Source organism: Phyllopteryx taeniolatus, chromosome 19, assembly GCF_024500385.1.
Source record: "Phyllopteryx taeniolatus isolate TA_2022b chromosome 19, UOR_Ptae_1.2, whole genome shotgun sequence".
Lineage (NCBI taxonomy): Eukaryota > Metazoa > Chordata > Actinopteri > Syngnathiformes > Syngnathidae > Phyllopteryx > Phyllopteryx taeniolatus.
Window position 1 is genome coordinate 14,536,332 of NC_084520.1, and position 18,500 is coordinate 14,554,831.

At 39.8% G+C, this 18,500-nt stretch overlaps 1 protein-coding gene across 1 annotated transcript in view; it reads right to left on the reverse strand.

Annotated features, from left to right (window-relative positions):
* The window catches only part of LOC133469362 (protocadherin-15-like), a 131,873-nt gene that overhangs the window by 80,960 nt on the left and 32,413 nt on the right, over window positions 1-18,500 (reverse strand). Inside the window, exon 2 of the mRNA XM_061756312.1 lies at window positions 4,409-4,565. Within this exon, the coding sequence (XP_061612296.1) occupies window positions 4,409-4,565 (157 nt within the window). The remainder of the gene's footprint in view (window positions 1-4,408; window positions 4,566-18,500) is intronic.

Here is an 18,500-nt window from a genome sequence, read left to right on the forward strand (position 1 = left end):
TGACCTGGAGGATGACTAAATGAGCTAGTAAGAACAAGGGCAAGTTCACCGAAGTCTGGGAAAGAAAGTCTCACAATAGAAAAATAATGTATATTAGATCCATTCCCTCGCTTCCAAATTGAATGGTTTCCACCTGGGCCAGTGCTACACTTGTCCAATAAAGACCAAACCCCTGCGAGCCTCACACATTTCTCTCAGAAACAGTTGAGAAAAGTACTCAATCATTGTGCCTTTCGGCATACAATGGTTTGGCAATGGAGTTGTACCCTCCAAGGTACTGCTCTAGTTCAGCTTCAGTACTGCCTGGGAACATACTGTAGCTGTTGTGATGTGTTTTTTTTCTTTTTTTTTTTTTTTTTCCCCCTCAGTCTCCTGGGTAGTGTACATCTGTGCTCATCAGATCTCCATGACAATCAGCCAGGTTCTTAAGTGCAGGAAATAAATGCCAGACTATTGCTTACTTGCCATCATTTGCCTGTGTGCCGTGTTTTCATCGTTGTGTCGTTCCGGCTTTTACTTTCCCAGTTTTCACTTGCCAATGTAAATCAATTTCTGTTTATCTTGCTTCCAAGTTCCTAAGCTCTGAATGTAGTTTAGATTCTGCGTCGTTTTTGTTTGTTTGTTTTTCTGTTACTATATCTTTCTTGACTTCAATTTCTTTCATGGTACAAGCTTTATTTAGTTATTTACTTGTGTAGTAGAGACTTTCGCGACGTCTATCTCCAGTTGATATTTTTTAATTTGTTTTTATTGATTCCGTATTATGTATTTTTCACATTGACACTTTTGTGTCATCATACTTCATTTCTTTTTCTTTTTAAATTGATGTTAATTCCAATTTGTAAAACCAGTTAATTTAATCATCTGGAATGCATCAATGGCATTTCAATTTGTTTCAATGGCAAATATTGATTTGATATAAGGTAGTTATGAGTTGGTCGTGGAGTGATTTAAACTTGTTAATCAGGGGTTCCGCTGGACTTTGGTTTGAAATTTTGGATACTAGTATTGGATATCATTTCACTGACGAGAACTCCGTGTGTATATAAAGTATAATTGAGTGTGCTGCTGCTAATTGGTGGTGTCAGTTATTATGTCATTAAAGAGTCAGCCTAAATTACGGTCTTGCTACAAAACAGGTAGTTAGCCATATGGCAATGATGTTACAGCCAAACATCATGTTGTATTTTCAACCGAACACGCTCACAAGCACACTTCGGAGACGCTCGACATGCTCGACGACACCAACATAAGTCAAGCCTCCTGTTTCGTCTTGTTCAGATGCGCAGATAAGTCACGTTCAATTAGAGCAGCCGCAGAGGCGCCGCCTACACGCTCACAAACTTCACATGAATTCCAAATTAGAGGAAAGTCTAGTGCAGGAATTCACCAGGGCAGCAGAGAGTTTGCTATTCCTCGGCACAGCGCAAGTTGTTCGCTCTCTTTGAATCCACCATGATATGATCAAGTCAAGGCAATAAATAGCATTTTAGTCTTTTGGTGACGACAATTTCCTGGGAGAGAAAGCAAACGGGAGTAAATTGGTTCAGAGCTCAATTCCAGCCAGTAGCTCAAAGTTGACACGCTGTGTATTCTCTCACACTGGGCTCATTAAAAATGCACACGTACTTGTGTCATTTTGGGAATTAAAAGTGAGTAAATATAGTTCCTCAGCCAGGGATGGGGTCTAATTAAAAGTGTAGTACTCATCCTTGACTGCTCATTAAGGCAAACTCTCTTGTGGTGATGACGCTTCGGTTGAATTGAGGAAAATGCCGGCTGCCAATTGCAACCACACTCATTAAAATAGGCTACAGCTGTGCCTTGAGATATGAGTTTCATTAGTTCCGTGACCACGCTCGTAACTTTAAAACACTGGTATCGCAAATCATCTTTCCCCTGGCTACTGAGCCACTTTAAAGCCCTTTGGGCACTGTGTTGGTGTAGATATAGCGCTATATACAGTAAGTGCACTCCATTTACCATTTATATGGAGACAGTCACTCCTCAGTAAGCCGCAGTAATATTAGTCCTTCTTTGGAGAGGATAAAGAATATATGCCTGTGAGTATTGCTATATTGTCAGTCTACATGTGTTGCTCCATCATTTGTGTTAAAATATCTGTTGCTTAAAGGGTTATAACACTGCGCACTTGTGCTTTTCATTCGCCTGTCTATGGCGTTTTGTATTGTTTGTCAGCATTAAACTAAAGTGACTTATCCAAAGCAACATGATGTGGTTGTTTTAAATCCACAATGTGTCATTCTCTTTACGTTTAGAAGGAAGTGATATGAAAACAAATGGGATTTTTCAAATGTAACTAAAACTGTACTCAAGCAAATTTCCAAAATCAACTGTCATAATTTAATAACTTACTTGAATTACTATTGTATTATTTATATTATTATTTTATTACTTACTTTGATTACTAATTTAATTACACGTTTTCTCCACGTAATGTATTGGGTTACAATTATATATATATTTTTTAATTAAATTACATAATCTTGCGACATGTAATTCGCTATTCCCCAACCGTGTGTCCTGCAAGCCCATTTTTTGAAAGACCCCACCAAGTGTGACAAAAGAGAGGCAGATCCATGCTAGGCTGGGAATTAATGGAGAGTGAGAAATGAAATGAAACCTCTTAAAAATGACACCCACCCCCCACACACATAATGCGCTCATCTACATGGCCTTAGCTGAATATCAGCACAATGGTGTCGGCATAAATGCCAACCAGATAAATCCCAAGGACCAAACGATAAACGTAATATAAATGTTCTGACAAATGGAGTTGAAAGTCACGTGGGTATCGTGCTGAGCTTTACCACCGCCACTGGCAATGACTTCCTTCCTGCTCGGAACATTTTATGCACTATCTTTATCCATCCATTGTCTTTACCGCTTATCCTCACTAGGGTCGCGGGCGTGCTGGAGCCTATCCCAGCTATCTTCGGGCGGGAGGCGGGGTACACCCTGAATCGGTCGCCAGCCAATCGCAGGGCACATACAAACAAACAACCGTTCACACTCACATTCACACCTACGGGCAATTTAGACTCTTCATTTAACCTACTATGCATGTTTTGGGATGTGGGAGGAAACCGGAGTGTCCGGAGAAAACCGACGGGATTTGAACCCCGGTCCTCAGAACTGTGAGGCAGATGTGCTAACCAGTCATACATCGTGCCGCCGCAGTATATTTATTTCTTCCAAATTCATTCAATTTCGCTTGGCGCTTAGCTTCAACCTTAAAATACCTGCGAAGTGAAATTAATTTTCTTCTAAATTTGACACACCAAAGAGAAGAGTTTCCAACCAACCTGCCAAATTTGAATGATTAAAAAAATCCTGATGCATAAAAAATGAGGCTTCTAAATCATTAAAATTCGCGTCTCTGCACTCAGGCGCTGTGGGCGTGTCTGTTGAACGTGCTGAAACCACACCCCGCTCAATTGTCAATCAAATACCACTTATTAAAAAAATATGCTACTTTGTAGAGCATCTTTCTTATGCCTACACAGTACTACGTTTGAGCTGCAAAAATACGTCCGCTTCGATACCGCAGAGTCGTCACGCAGCTTTTCCACACCGTGACAACGAGGCGCTCGCTCTAAAACTGTTACATGAGCACAAAGCCCCTTCCTCATGCTGGCTGTCATGCTGGAATTTTTTTATTTTTCCCTCGCTCTTCCACCTTCTCTTTGGGACATGCGTGTGCACTCACAGCCTACAATAAGGCGCTCTAACGTGGCCACGCCAGCCTGAAGCCATGGTCCACATGCTGGCCATCCCAATTTTTTTTCTCCCCTCGCTCTTCCACCTTCTTCCCGTAACATGCGCGCCCTCACGGCTGACAACGAGGCGCTCTACAGCAGCCCCGTAACATCTGCGCACTCACGGGCGACAATGAGGCACTCTATAGCAGCCACGCCAGGGGACTATCGGAAGGGCATATGCATTTTCAGGGTGTAGGCATGGCTAGCTAGCTAACTGCATGTTGCAATTGTGCCTGATGCGAACAACGGAGCTCAAGTTTTTATATAGTTGGAGGGGGGGGACCCATGCCAGATGCCAAGCGCGTCATTGGGCGCCGTTTTAGCCTCCCCACCAAGAAAAAAAAGAAGCAGGAAAGCTAAAATTGTACAAAACAAAAAAAATTGTTTAACTCTATATATGTACAATTCAGTTCTACATAGTGCTCAGACTCAGCACGTTTTTTTTAGCAATTAACTTCAAATATGTAGCCATTAATGTATGATAAAACACATCTCAGAATTCATTTTACAGGGTCGTCATCTCTAGAAAGGTCCACAAAGTTGCAACTTTGTGGGGACAGTTTTAGGATGTATGTTCAGGTCCATACAACAAAAGAATGCAAATAAATAAAAAGCTCCATATTTACCGTCAGTGTCTTGGCTGAGACAAGTTGATAGCAGCAGCGGAAGTAGCAGATAAAGGACGCCTATTCCCGTTTTCTCGGGCCATTTGACCCCAGTATGCGACTGTGGTCCCATTAAATGCATCGCCGCCATCTTCATCGCTGTCCTATGAGCGCCCAGCTGCGTGGGGAGGAGACAGAAACATAGTCACAATTATTTACAGCAGCTCGCTGGCCAAGTACCACCATAATGACCAACATTAAAATACAGTAGTAGGCCCAAGGGTTCATCAAATATGAGGCAGGGGTTTTATTCCTGACAAAGGTGAGTAGCCGCAAATTGTACTCAAGTAGGAGTACTGTTACTTTGCAATAATATGATGCAACTAAAGGTAAAAAGTAGCCCGCCAAATATTTACTTGTAAGAGTATTCAGTAAAAAAATAAAAATAAATAAAAAATTCAAGTACTGAGTAACTGTGGAATAACTTCTGATTTATTTTTGTAATTGAAGAATTAACATCAACAAAAATATAAAACATAAATGTGCAAATTTAGATATTGCCCAACAATATCACTTTAACTAAAACCATGATAAATTAAATCTATAAAATAACATAAATTAAGCCAAATTCAAAATTTTATTGAATTAACTGTCTTTGTTCGCGCTCATGAAACAGCACAACAAGCTCAACAGGCGGAGATTACATAGAAAACCGTTCAAAGTGGAGTTCTTGTAGGCTGAAATGTGGACATTTTTACGCAGACACAGATTACAGCGCATGACATAGAGTAGCTGTTTTTTTGTTTTTTTTTGTACACTTGATTGGGGAAAGTCATATGGCACAAGGCAGAAGTCTCTCTGACAAACCAAAACAAATACATCACACAAGCAATAGATCAAAATAAAAGTAGCTAGCGAACTGTAGCTCAATGTAACAGCAAAAGTACCGTCTGTCCTTGACCAAAAATAGCCAAGTGAAAGTAAAAAGTATGTTGCATTAAAAGTATTTTTTCCCCCCAACATTACATACAGAAATGTAGCAGAGTAAATTTAGTGACTTACTACCCAACTCTGATTCCTAAAAAGTATACTTAATATTATTGGATTGTAGCTTATTTCCTTTATTTCTTTTGTAGCCCTCTTTTCTATTATTATATCTCATCATTAACTTGCCTAACTATTGCCTATTATATCGCCTTGGCTTTTCTATGCACTTGAGCTGTAATTGGAATATTTTCAACAGCCGGAATACAAATTGGCAACATGACGGTGTGGTGTCAGCAAAGCCGACACTTGTTGCGGTTATGTCACTTCAAGTGCCGCCGGATGATTCGAGCAATTTGTGGGATTTCCACGCATCTGCCTCCAAGGACGCTTATTTTCCAAATGCAATCAGTCTGTTATTGTTCGACCACACGAGACACAATGGACAAAAATGTGGCTGCAGATTCAGCTTCGATTCACCAACTGTGTCGGATAGGACGAAAACGAAGTGACGCAGGTTAAAGTTTGTGAGAAAAGAGCAAGTTTACAGAAACAGAGGCCAAAAATGAGTGCGATAAAACAAACTGTGATGTGAAAAATACGCAGACCAACAGAAAAGTCAAATCATAACCATGTAAAACTAAATGACAACTATGGTGAGAGCGACACAAGATAAATGTTGCAGCATATTACGCATCTTCTATGCTCAGAAATTATGCAATAAGGCGTCAAATTGCCGGGAGCGGTACACATTTGTTTTGCTGTGTTTTCTCCACCACAAGAGCATAACTTTGTTTAATTATACTGTTGATAAATAATTCAAAACCAAAGCGAGAAAGCGATATTGAAATGAGTTGCGACGTCAGGTCAGTTGAGGAGACTTCCATGGCGTTTCCAATTGTATATGTTTCACTTAGAGGAATTAGCATGTCATCCAGCGGGTACGCTTTGTCAAAATCTGAATGGACTTTTCTCATTCAAGGCCTAGAATTCATTTAAATCCCTTTCATATCAATTACTGCCATAGTCATAGTAACTCACCGGGGGGGGGGACTTCATTATCTGAAAATGACACTTTACTCAACTTGTATTATGGATTTCAAAGAAATACAGTTGTTATGTAACCATAGATGCTGTGTTTTTAAAGCAACAATAGGTAATCATTTGACCTTGGAACGAGAGTTTCAAATTAATTTGGATGGTAATTGGCCAAGGAGTAGAGTATGGCATACACAGTTACCACAAAGAGTACGTGAAGCGTTTGGCATTGCGTGAATTTACGCATAGTAGTCGTTGTCAGGCGGAAACCATGTATTTCCTAAAATGGTCAATTCCATTTATTATTTATTATTACTTTATTTGTAAATCAATACTATTGGTCTTTTCTCATGTTGTCTGTTATTTGTACGTTTTTAAGTATTTCAAACTTTCGAAAATAGCTTGAACAAATGTATTAATACTCTTGAACGTTAGAAAGTGTTATAAAACTCCGCCTCCTCCAGAAGCCGTCATGTATTATGTCCCTTAAAGATTGAAAGTCTAGAAGTTTTTTTCGACAATATTGAGTGAAAATATTTAAGTTAGATACATTTGAGTAGAGCTATTTTGTTAAAGTTTGCAGAAAGAAGCGCGTCAGCCACAAAGGTAAGATTGTGTGCGACTGCCAATATCTGCCAATTACACTGTTTAGTCAGCTGCTTTTTAACTGCATCACTCCTGGCTCTTTGGAAAGACAATTCAACCATAGTCGTTTGTTTTTGTGAAATATTAAAGCATTTTTATGTTGTTGGAGCGGCAACGTTTCCGTACCCTTTTATTGAATGACATCATGATAACTTTGCAATGATTTTAGCGGATGAAATTACCTTGAACATGATTCGCGTGGTTTTTTGCTGATGTTGGAGCTCAATGTTACTTGATAGCAATATAAGGTCAAATGTGTCAAATGTGTCAATTAAAAGTGTCAAATGTCCCCCCGGCTTTGTACAGTCGACGCATCGACCGTGTCATCAATCCATCCGTTCATTTTAACACACAGTATGAAACCTCCCTGATGCGTCGCCTGCTGTTATCGTGATGTAACTATGTGGCTAAGCATGACGGATCGCTGCGCCACCAGCGCACCGCGGTTGATCGGTCATCTTTCTGCTCCTCATTACTTCCACAATGGGATAATTGCGCGGATGGCAATACAGCCCACATCTCATTCCCGCCGCTTAACCTCTCCTCTAATGTCATCACCCGTTTCAATTTGCGCGATATGCCTTCCCCACCGTAAATATTCTAACAATGATTTAGTTTGGGGATGATGAAGCTATCAATTTTTAGGGCCAAGATGGACTGAGACAATGGTTCAAACTCTATGTGGGCATCCAATGTGCGTTATTAAGATGTCTGCTGAGGAGTCAAATAAAAAAATTCATTCCTTAACAAGTTTAATAAAATACTGAATGGTGTCTTATTGCCACATTGACTTACAGTATTTTATTTTTAATTTAACCAAATTTTTTGATCTCCCGTTCTTCTGAACTGATCTTAATATTTCATATAAAATGCAATTTGTTGAATGCAAGAAAATGATCAATATTCTCATTGCTCTACTGGTTTTCAATTGAATATAATGTTCTTTTTTAATTACAGTGAACACCTGGTATAATATGGAAACGCTTCGAGTAATTGACACCCATCCAAAAAGATTTGTAATTGCCTAGCGTAGCCAGGATGCCGGAAAAGCACTCTTTTCTCTTAGACAAGGCTCCGGCCTGACTAAATGAAGTTCCTCCCCTCACTTGAACATGGTTCCTTGGCACAAGATGCCACAAGATGGCACCAAAGCAATATTTTTATATCAGACATGGCTTTGCCAGAGGACAAATAAGTGAATAGGTAAATTTTTCAGTGAATAACAGAGGACAGGGTTACCCCCCTCAAAAAAAAAAAAAAAAAGTGAATTTGCGATTGTCGGACCACCAATATGAAGGGATTTACTGTTTTTCTCAATGTCTTTATGTCTCGAAAGTGTTCTCTGTCAATTGACTGTCTGTTGTCGTACTAGATCGGCTCCAATTACCGGAGACAACTTCCTTGTGTGTTTTTTGGACATACTAGGCAAATAAAAATGATTCTGATTCTAATTCCCAGTCCCACGATGCAGGGTTGACACACTGCCCTAGACCAGGCGGGCGCAGGCTAGCGCGCATCTCTCTTCTGCCAACACCACTTAAACGCCGTCGACTTGAGCTCAGCTACAAATCCGAGGATTGCGAAGGACTCAGATTGGCATGCGCGGGGGGGGGGGGGGCTTGTGCGCAGAGCTACTCGCAATTAACTACTCATCATTAGGGTTGGGCACCGAGAATCGAGAACCCATTGGAACCGGGACTAACGTTCCGGTTCTCCCGGAATCGTTAAAAAAAAAAAAATAAATTTGGTTCCCAGTTTCGATGCCTAGTCTGCCGACCCCGAAGAAGTGCAGAAAACCAACGAAGAAGCGGCGAAAACCAACGAAGAAGAACGTGCACGAAGACGTGCTTGTGCCTAATGGCAAAAGTGTGTCTTAACTATGATAAAGTAAATGACCAGTCGCCTCGGTGCTACACTTGGAATAAGATTATATTGTGCAAAAGGAGGCTTTCACAATGTCTAGCGTCTGACGCGCTCCGAGCTTCACTGAAGTCAACTCTCAGTCAACTGGGTGAGTGAAACAATAAAATGTGTCTATGCTAACATTGAGACAGCTAACAAGGTAAACGGTTGCCTGTACTTTTTGCTTTTAGCGTTTATTTTAGTCTTCAAACCAACGTAAGAGCCGCGGACAGAAAGAAAGAAAAAAAGCTTAACATTGAGCTAAAACTTGAGCGTAGCAACTTTACATCACAATGAATTGGGAGAAAATTCACATAAACGTTGTCTCACAGTATCACGAACACTAACCTTGTGCCTCATTGGTGGGTAAAGAAAGGAAATCGGCGTTTTATAGCATTTGGTTCCACCCATTAAAAAATAAATAAATAAATAAATAAATTCACCGGTGCTGTGTGAAGTTACTTTTCGTGCCAAAATGCTGAGTTTCGGTGCGTACCCTTCAAATTAAAAGGCTGCACGCTCAAAAACAGGAAGTCAAGTTAAAAGTTGCACATATAAACCATTTGACGTGATAAAACAGTCCCAAATAATGATTTTAACAATGCTATATGTAACTTTTAGCTGAAACATTAATAAATATATATCATGTCAAATTCAAACGATGCCCAACCAGGTTAAGTCTTGAGTGTGGGAATGAGTCATCATTTCACAAATGACTAACTGAATGACCAAGTACACAAACGGAAACCTCCATTCAGTTCCATTGCATTAAAAGTTGTGGTACCTTGTTTAAGCGTTTAGTTACTTGACTGCAGCGTACTAGACATTTATTTGAAGCAGTTGTGTCTATTTCAGAGCCTACACCCCGAACTGGTCACCAGACAGTCGCAGGGCACATGTAGACACGGACAACCATTCGTACTCACATTTACTACCTGTCCACGACCCACCAGTTGAGAATCACTGGTCTAAAGACTAAATCACTGTTTTTTTTTAAGGGATGCTACAGAAGAAGAAAATGTTATGTGATTTAAAATAAGCAAACAACCATTTTGCAATGATGCACAGGCAGTAAACAGGACAACAAACAAACACAATAGATGTCAAATAAATCATCCTGAAAACGTAACAAATAACTTTCTGATTCGGACAAACATTGTCAAGTTCGTGGGCAGACAAAGAGCAACAAAGAGCAATTAGGCGTCAAGACTGACAACTCTGTCAAATATTCAGAACATCAGAACAGAGCAGGGAGAACTGGAAGGCAGAGATCGCGCTCTAATAATTGATGACCTGAAAATAATTGGCTTCCCGCATGGTTGCCTTTTCTCAAAGACATGGCGATTTTACAATTCGGGAGGGAGCAAAAGCAGAGTTGAAGAGAAACCCAAGAAAAAAAATTAAGAACTGCAGTTCTTACTGCCCTGCAGAGAAATAAATCTGCCTTCTTATCTCATAAAACACCACAACAGCAAGGCCTTTATCCCACCAAAGTCTCATTTTTGGGGGGTCTGATGTGTCGTTTTGCTCTTTACAATGATCCCAGCTGTTGCCACTCACACATACAGAACATATACAGTACATTTTTGACACTCCCTGATTAATTACATTTACTTTCAAACTTAACGTAAAACAAAGAGACTTGCACATTTGAAACAACCACAAAGCTTTGCTTTAGATTGAACCGTTTACTTTTGTTTTTAGACCACGAAAAAAGTGCTTTTAACGGACAATCGGATTTAACAGGCGACCCCCCCCCCCCCACACACACACACACATTAGTTTGTTAAATTGAGGTTCCACTGTACACAGCAGTTTAAATCCTATGAAAAATGAAATAATAATAAAAAAAACTGAATACATGCAATGAATGGTTGCCAGTTCACTTCCCCCTACTTGTGAAGTGACGAGGGGGGTGTATGTCACTCCCTTAATCCTAATCTAAAATGTTGTGACGTTATTAACAGTCTATACCAGGGTTTCACAGACTTGTAGATTTGTGGCTGAACAACGTAGCAAACCAACTTGCTCCACCCTTAGTTGTCATGGTAACGAAACCGTACGCGGGATTGGCCCTTTAAAGGGGGGTGAGTAGTGGCTCATTTGGATGAGACAGGACCACCCAGGCTAATTAATACGAGATTCTTGAGATATTTCTGACAAAAGCATTCACAGCCATGAAGGCACGTACGAACTGTTTCAAATTGTGAAAGAAATAGTTCAGAATGTCGCACGAACTGACTATGTTACCCGCAGCTAGAAGAAAAACGTTTTTAAATAAAACATGCGAGCGTAAAACTATTTCTTAGCCTCCGGCGTTCCAATTTTCAAGACATTTTGGGGGCACCGGTGCGGTGCCGAGCAATATCGGTCCGGCCGAAGCTTCTCGCCACCGAGTGAGGGAGATGCTGGAATCAGTCAGATGCCGAGAGCTGCCAGTTGACCCTGATTAAACGTCTCCCCTCACTCACTGGGACCACTGATAAAGACAGATGCGCTCGGGGCCATTTGTGTTGTGGGTGTGTGTGTGTGTGTGCTAAAATGTAAGTGCATTACTCCCAGTGTGTGTATGTGTGTCACCACACCACATGCCACTGTGTAAACATGCTGACCTGGCACAACACCACACTTTGAAGTTGGCACCAGCTACTGTAATCTCCCTCACAAACACACAAACAAATACACACACACACACACACACGCAGCCAGGGGCAAGACTTAACACTGCTAACACACTGTGACTTGACGTAGTCTTCTTCTCACTCACTAACACATACGCACAATTGCAGTCTCCTGCTCGCAGAGATAAACATTCATGCATTCTCCCATGAAGAGGGGGGCGGGGGGGGGGGGGGGACACACACGTTAAAGGCGCACATTTTATTTTTTTTCTTACTATCTGGAGTGCAAATCCTTGCTGACAGTGTGTGAGTAAAAGTCTTTACCACTCACTGCATCTTGACTTTCACTGCAATGGTAATAAATAAAAAAAGATGTTCTCCAAAGACATATACAGTAACCTTACAATCTGAGTATGTTTATAAGAATCTCTCATGAGGTTAAACCCCACCTAGTATTACTCCCCGATATCTGGATTTTGGCCTGTTTTACTGCCACTTCTCCTTCGCCCTCTGCCCTCTCCTGCTTGGAGAGTAGGGCTGTTGCTGGAAGCATCCTGCTTGTTGAAAGTAAAACCAGTAACCACACTGCATCTCCCACTCCCAATTTTTACATTCCAAGCCATACTTTAGAGCTTATAATTGACCCCGATTTTTTTAAAAAGTCAAGTCATATATCAGCCTCCACAGAGGACATGCTGAATCATCGCCATGAAGAATGGAAAAGCGCATAGAGTATACGGTCATGTGAATATTGACTAATTCTTTCTTATTTGGGTCCAGGATTGGAGATATTTTGGTGAGAGGCGCTGATCAGAGAGAAAGCTACTTGGGATATTTAAACTGGGGCAGCCACTCTCGGAACCTTTTACCACAATGGATAAAACTGTTCTCGTTTAAGCTCCCGCTGGCTTTCAAACACACTTGTAAACTTTTATTTAAAAAAAAAAAAAAAAAAGTGGCCCAACAAAAACTGTTGACCCACTTTAGACAATAGAGTAGAGTCTAGAGTCAACGGTAAAAAAAATTAAAATTGTCATTTTTGTATTCGCTTTTGTGAGTTGTTAAATTAAGGAACATTTTTCATGCGTCCAATGTCTTCATTACACTCCTGAATGTCCAACGTGGATGTACAATTGGAAATCGGTGGGAGAGAATGAAAACATTGTCATGCGACGTGAAAATAAGTTTGGCCGATTCGCTTCGGTGGTTCTTCTCCTGCTTTGGGTTGCCAGAAATGCAGATTCCCGGCTGTGTTTTGGCCGGCAGGCGCATAATCTTGTTAGGAACAATTAACTTGGTTGTTTTTGTTGAATGTAAATCCAATCTTTTGCACAAGCTGTCGAAAACAACACGCGAGCACTGAAACCATCAAACGCCATCACGCATGCGAAAAGAGGATCGAGACTTCAAATTTAGGAATATGAAGGTCAGTTGGTCGGAAAATCATTATGCATGCCTTGTTGCAGGCGGCCACCGCAGAGTGTCTCATTGGATTCTGGATTTTTTTCAAAAATGTAAGTCGATGAAAACAAGTGTGTAGTTACATAGGAACACACAGGAAGAAGCGTTTCTCAATTGACTCAGTAAACTGCAGTAATATTAGTCGTTCTTCGCAAAGGATAAAGAATATGTGCCTGTCAGTATTATGTCTGTCTATATGTGTGGCTGCACCGTTTGTGTTCAAGTATCTATTGCTTAAAGGGTTATAACTATTCGTTTTATTAGCCGTCTATTGCATTTTCCATTATGTGTTAGCATTAAGCTAGTGGACTTTTGTATGTTTTTTAATGCACAAAGTGAAATGGTCTTTAACTGTGAATGACATTGAACAGCTTAAAGCAAACACTTGGCCTCTTTTTTGAAGAATTTTCACTATCTGGAAAACTGCTGCTTGTTGTGAAGTTCATTTCCACCATTTAACGATCGTAACTCCAATTTTTCCTGGCAACTCAAGACCAAAAAAAAAAACCAACAACAACAACTGCAGAGCGACAGCTTGTATATCAAAATGAGTTGTCGAGGTACCACTGTATTTGTGTTTGGTTGATACGACCATGCGCCACATACACGCAGTGCAGTTTATGCAGTACTGCCACCACGAGTATAAATGCTTTGTTTTGGGCGCTCGCTTTTTTTTTGGCTTGGCAAAATATAGCCACTCACGTGCATGAGATAAGGCAGGCCCCTGATAACGTGCTAGTTTCAACATGACAATAAATATAGTATGTAAAATTTCCTATAATTCTTGATCCTTGAGGCGTTCTGATGACAACATTTCTCAGACTTGTTATCAAAACACCTCAAAGTAGATATATTTTGCATTTTTGTCAAAATTTGCATATTCATTTAGGACAAACACGATATTGCCATGCTCTTGTGATTTAATGTGGAAAGATATACATTGGCGTTCTGTTTTTATCTGACAATTTGAAGGGGGGGGCAAACCAATGCCTTGGTAAAAGCATCACAACGTTTGATACGCACCACCAGCACGACAGCAAACAACTTGTACCACAAAGCGTTTGATTAACGAGGTGGGACGTTTTTTGTTTTTTTTTTTGGGAGGGGGGATATCAAGGCTTTGTTAATGGACTGAGTGCAACAAAAAAGAGAATAGTGCTGCTCAACAGGCCCTTGAGAAGGACATGAGCATGTGAGTCAGAAACCCTGAGGTGTGGAGATTGTCAAGTCTGCCCCCAAAAAAATGGATTAAAAAAAAAACAAGAAATTAAAGAGTCCTGAGGCACATTGACATGTAGCTTATTGAAAAGACAACACTTCACTAAAACTAGGGCCTTAACTAATGCATTTAAATTTTAATCTAGTTAAATTCCAGTAAAATTTGGCCCTGCTCATTCGTAATGACGCGCGTCTCCTGATTGACAGCTCACAGCGGTAGGGTTCAAATTGCAGCTGTTTATTAGAGGGAATCCATTATTTTTAATCAGTGCATTTATATTATATGTATTAATTAATAAGATTTGACTCTGTCCAGTAAAAGCACGCATTTCTAAACGGATAAAAAAAAGTATTTTAGTTTTCCGGGTAAATATTGAATGACCAAATTTTGTTTTACATTGGATAGATATATATATATATAAACAGGGATGTGTAGACTTTTTATATCCACTGTCTAATGATCTCACTTCATGGATACTTCACACAGAAGCGAACTGCTGAGTCCATTTGAACTCTGTTGCTAAATGAAACAGCAGCACCTATAATGGACAATAAAGTGCAATTAAACTAGTAACATTGTTAAATATGATTCCAAAAATTGATTTGTTCAAATTAAGGCTGCACCTCACAAGAGATGCCAAAGAGACCAGGGACCAAATAGTGTTTGCAGATGACACAGGGGGAAAAATCTTGATTTGAATAAAGATATAACTAAACACCTTAATTCCCCTGGAAATGAAGGTGAAAGACGCCTAAAACAAAATGCAAACACCCACACTGCCTTTAAAGCTTGTTGGAAAGCGTCAATTTATAATTGATAAGTCTTATCAGCAATCTGGAAATGGACGACATTCGCTTGTCAAAGGCTCCGGTTTAATCTGTCGTAGGTGCAACTGCACCTCATTTGCACGTGTCGAAATGGATAAATGGACTGGATGCGGGATGCAAGGTGCCACTTCAGTCTTCCTGATGAATGTTGAGAGGAGCAGATTTTAATACAAAGAGAGAGACAGAAAGCCCTAATGATTAACATTAAAGATGAAAATGGAAACATCATTACTGCAATCAGCCCCTTCGTGCAGTTTCACTAAACAATAATTCAGTCTGCGGAGGCCTAAAAGCTTTGTGGAAGCATTTGAGCTTAAATCTGTCACGTAACCCGAAAGCGAGGAAATAATAGTTATGTCAACGTATTTATTCTATCTATTACCCATTAAGTGTTGATTTGCCAATTGCCGACAGAAACAGGCTTCTATTGGGGGGCCGTATTAGTAGAAAAGCATTTTTATCATAAACTGAGATGTGGAGTTTAAAACTAAATAAAAGGTACTGTTCTGAAGAAACAGCAATAACTGTGGCAGACTGGGTGAGACAAATACATTAGTATAAGACTAACTGTTACTTGGTTATTCAGGTACACCCATTGACCTCGGTGTGACTTGCTGTTTCGAGATTCCCTCAGGACCCTTCAAAAGACCAACAGGTGCTTGTTTCTGTGGAAACCTGTGCAAATGTGGTGGACACACAGACAGTTCTCAGGACTAATTCAATCCCCTATTAAAAAAAAAAAAAAAAAAAAAAATTACATATTTTTGGCATCTATAGTTTCACAGTTTCAAGATTCTCACCATTTTCCTTGATTTAGCACACACTGGTAAAATCTAAAGTCCGTTTAGTAGTCACGGGTCAAAGTTGATGTGGAACAGCCTCGTTTTTATCTCGGCCGCATCGTCGTCATGATTTCCCCCAGAGGGTCGTTATGACTATGAAACCATATAACTGTGCACATAATCGTCTCATGTTATTGCAAATACACAACAAATGGACGGATAACTACTGTTGAGATCAGTAATAGTTCAACTACTATTCAATTTGTTTTAAAATGGGATTGGAACACAAAAATGGTTGTAATATTAATTCTCAACATTATAGACGCACAGGATTTGCTTTCGCGGGCCACGTAGAATGATGTAGCGGGCCAAATCTGGCCCCCGGGCCTTCAGTTTGGCACATATGGTCTACACAAACATCCATCCATCCATCCATTTTCTGGGCGGGGTACACCCTGAACTGGTTAACAGCCAATCGCAGGGCAGCTCTACACAAACAAAATATCTAAATGTCTTCATCTTTTGGCTCACTTTGCGATAAGTCCTCAAATTTCAGGATAAAGGAATAACATTTAGGGTATTTTTTTTTAAATTGATGTCTAATGTTGAAACAGGTCCAATTTAACTTAAACAGTATTTAAGGGTTTTGGTAAGAGCTGCTGTTTTGGTTAGCAACAGTTTAAATTTGCTGGGCTGGTTACTTCTTTACAATTATATATAAGCTATTCTTTATTTGTATTTGTTTTCTTTATATTCAATTTGTGCTTTCTTCCAGAATTTTCCATCTGAGGGAGCATCAGTCTTACTTAGCGTCACGTTCGAGACGCCCAAGACTGAAGACAAGCGAGCACGGCCGGACGTTAAGTGCAGGCGACGGCATGTCGAGCACTTCCATCCGTCGTTGATCGTTCTCGGATGAAATGTCACGTTGGAAAAGTGTTTGTTAATTAGCATGTGCGCGTGTTGTCACTGTCGCAGAGAGCGACGCCAGCAGCTGCGGGGGGGGGGGCTAATCACGGCCCCGGTGGCCCCACGCGAGCAAAACCGCAGCACTTTAAATCTTCTCAACACTTTTAATGGCAGCCCCCTCATTATGAATTTACATGTCAAATCACAAGATCGATTTCTCCCTCGTAACGTTGCGGCAATCGTAATTCATGGAAATGGTGTTATTTTATGCAATCAGCGGACCCCAGACGCTATCAAGTGATCCTATTTCAAGCATAAAAATTAAATAGTTCCATTTTTGGAAAGGGTACACAGCTAATTAGCCCCCTGTTACTTTGCATTTTTGAGAACATCTCGGTGTGTTAGTGCGATGAGAAGCATTCTGTTGCCATGGGACTTATCTAATTGCATACATGGTGATTATGATAAATGATTATGAAGCTGTACCCTGGGAATTACCTGAAATTCCAGCTAATGCTCTTATTTTGAATCATAAAGAAGAAATCAGGAAAAATGATTATTGTTTTGACAGTTTTAAGTAAGAAAAACCTATTACAAGAACTAAGTTTGCACAAGACAAAAAGGGCGTTGTTATTAAATAAAACTTATAAGGTTAAGCGGACAAAGTTGTAATATTATAATCATTTCAATTGTAAATGTTTTCAAGGAAAAACTATAATATTACGGGAATAAGAACGGGAATCAAGTCTTATTTTTATGTGGAAAAAAATCTGTAATGGCAATTAAATTATAAGTTATATAATTATATTTGTGGGGGGTTTTTTCAGACAAAAAGTTGTCATATTACAAAATAAAGGCAGATTTCTATAAGACAAAGAAGTGTAAAATTATTCGGATAAAATCTTAACATTGCATAAACTAAATTTGTAAGGTCAAGAGAATAAATGTGTTCAATTTGAATACTAACATTTAATAATTATAATCATAGAAAAAATCATATCACTGGAATGAAGAAAAAAACTAATACATTTTTATTTTAATTCAAGAAAAAAAAATTCATATTCATTCTGTATACTCAGAATTCAATATCCATATTACTTTCATGCTACATATAAATCTGTTTTGAAATTAAAAATCCATTTCAAAAATATCATTTTTGTTTTGTTTAATGTTGTCATAAATGTTCATAACATTTTGTGGGGGTTTGGTACCATGGTAGCGTTTGTAATGGAATAAACTTTACCTTTCTTTCCTTCCACGTCAAACTTTTTCGCTTTCGCTTTTAGGACAAACTGTCATTCTAAGCACTTTAGCAGCGGCCGCTATTTAAACCTGAAACCTGCCGCTTCAGTCATCCAGCATGACTAACAGGCTTTGGCACGCTGAGCGCTGGACGTGTCCCAGCTTGGACAAACACATTCAGTCTGATTGACCCCCCTCACTCACATACAGATGCCACTTTAACACAGAAAACGCGTGAGGAAATGGTCTCATTTCCTGTACTCAAACACAGCCTCTCAAAACACGTTGAAAATATCAGGCTCGTGTCTTTGTCATTGGCAGCCACTAGCACACATTGGGCATAACACTTCATGTATCCCCTGATTGATTTTTATTCCACCAGCTCTGTCTCTTCTTACAAATGTGCAATACGACATATCATACCACAGAAATCAAATAGCCGCATACGTATACTGCAGCTAAAATTGAATCAGTCAGTTAATC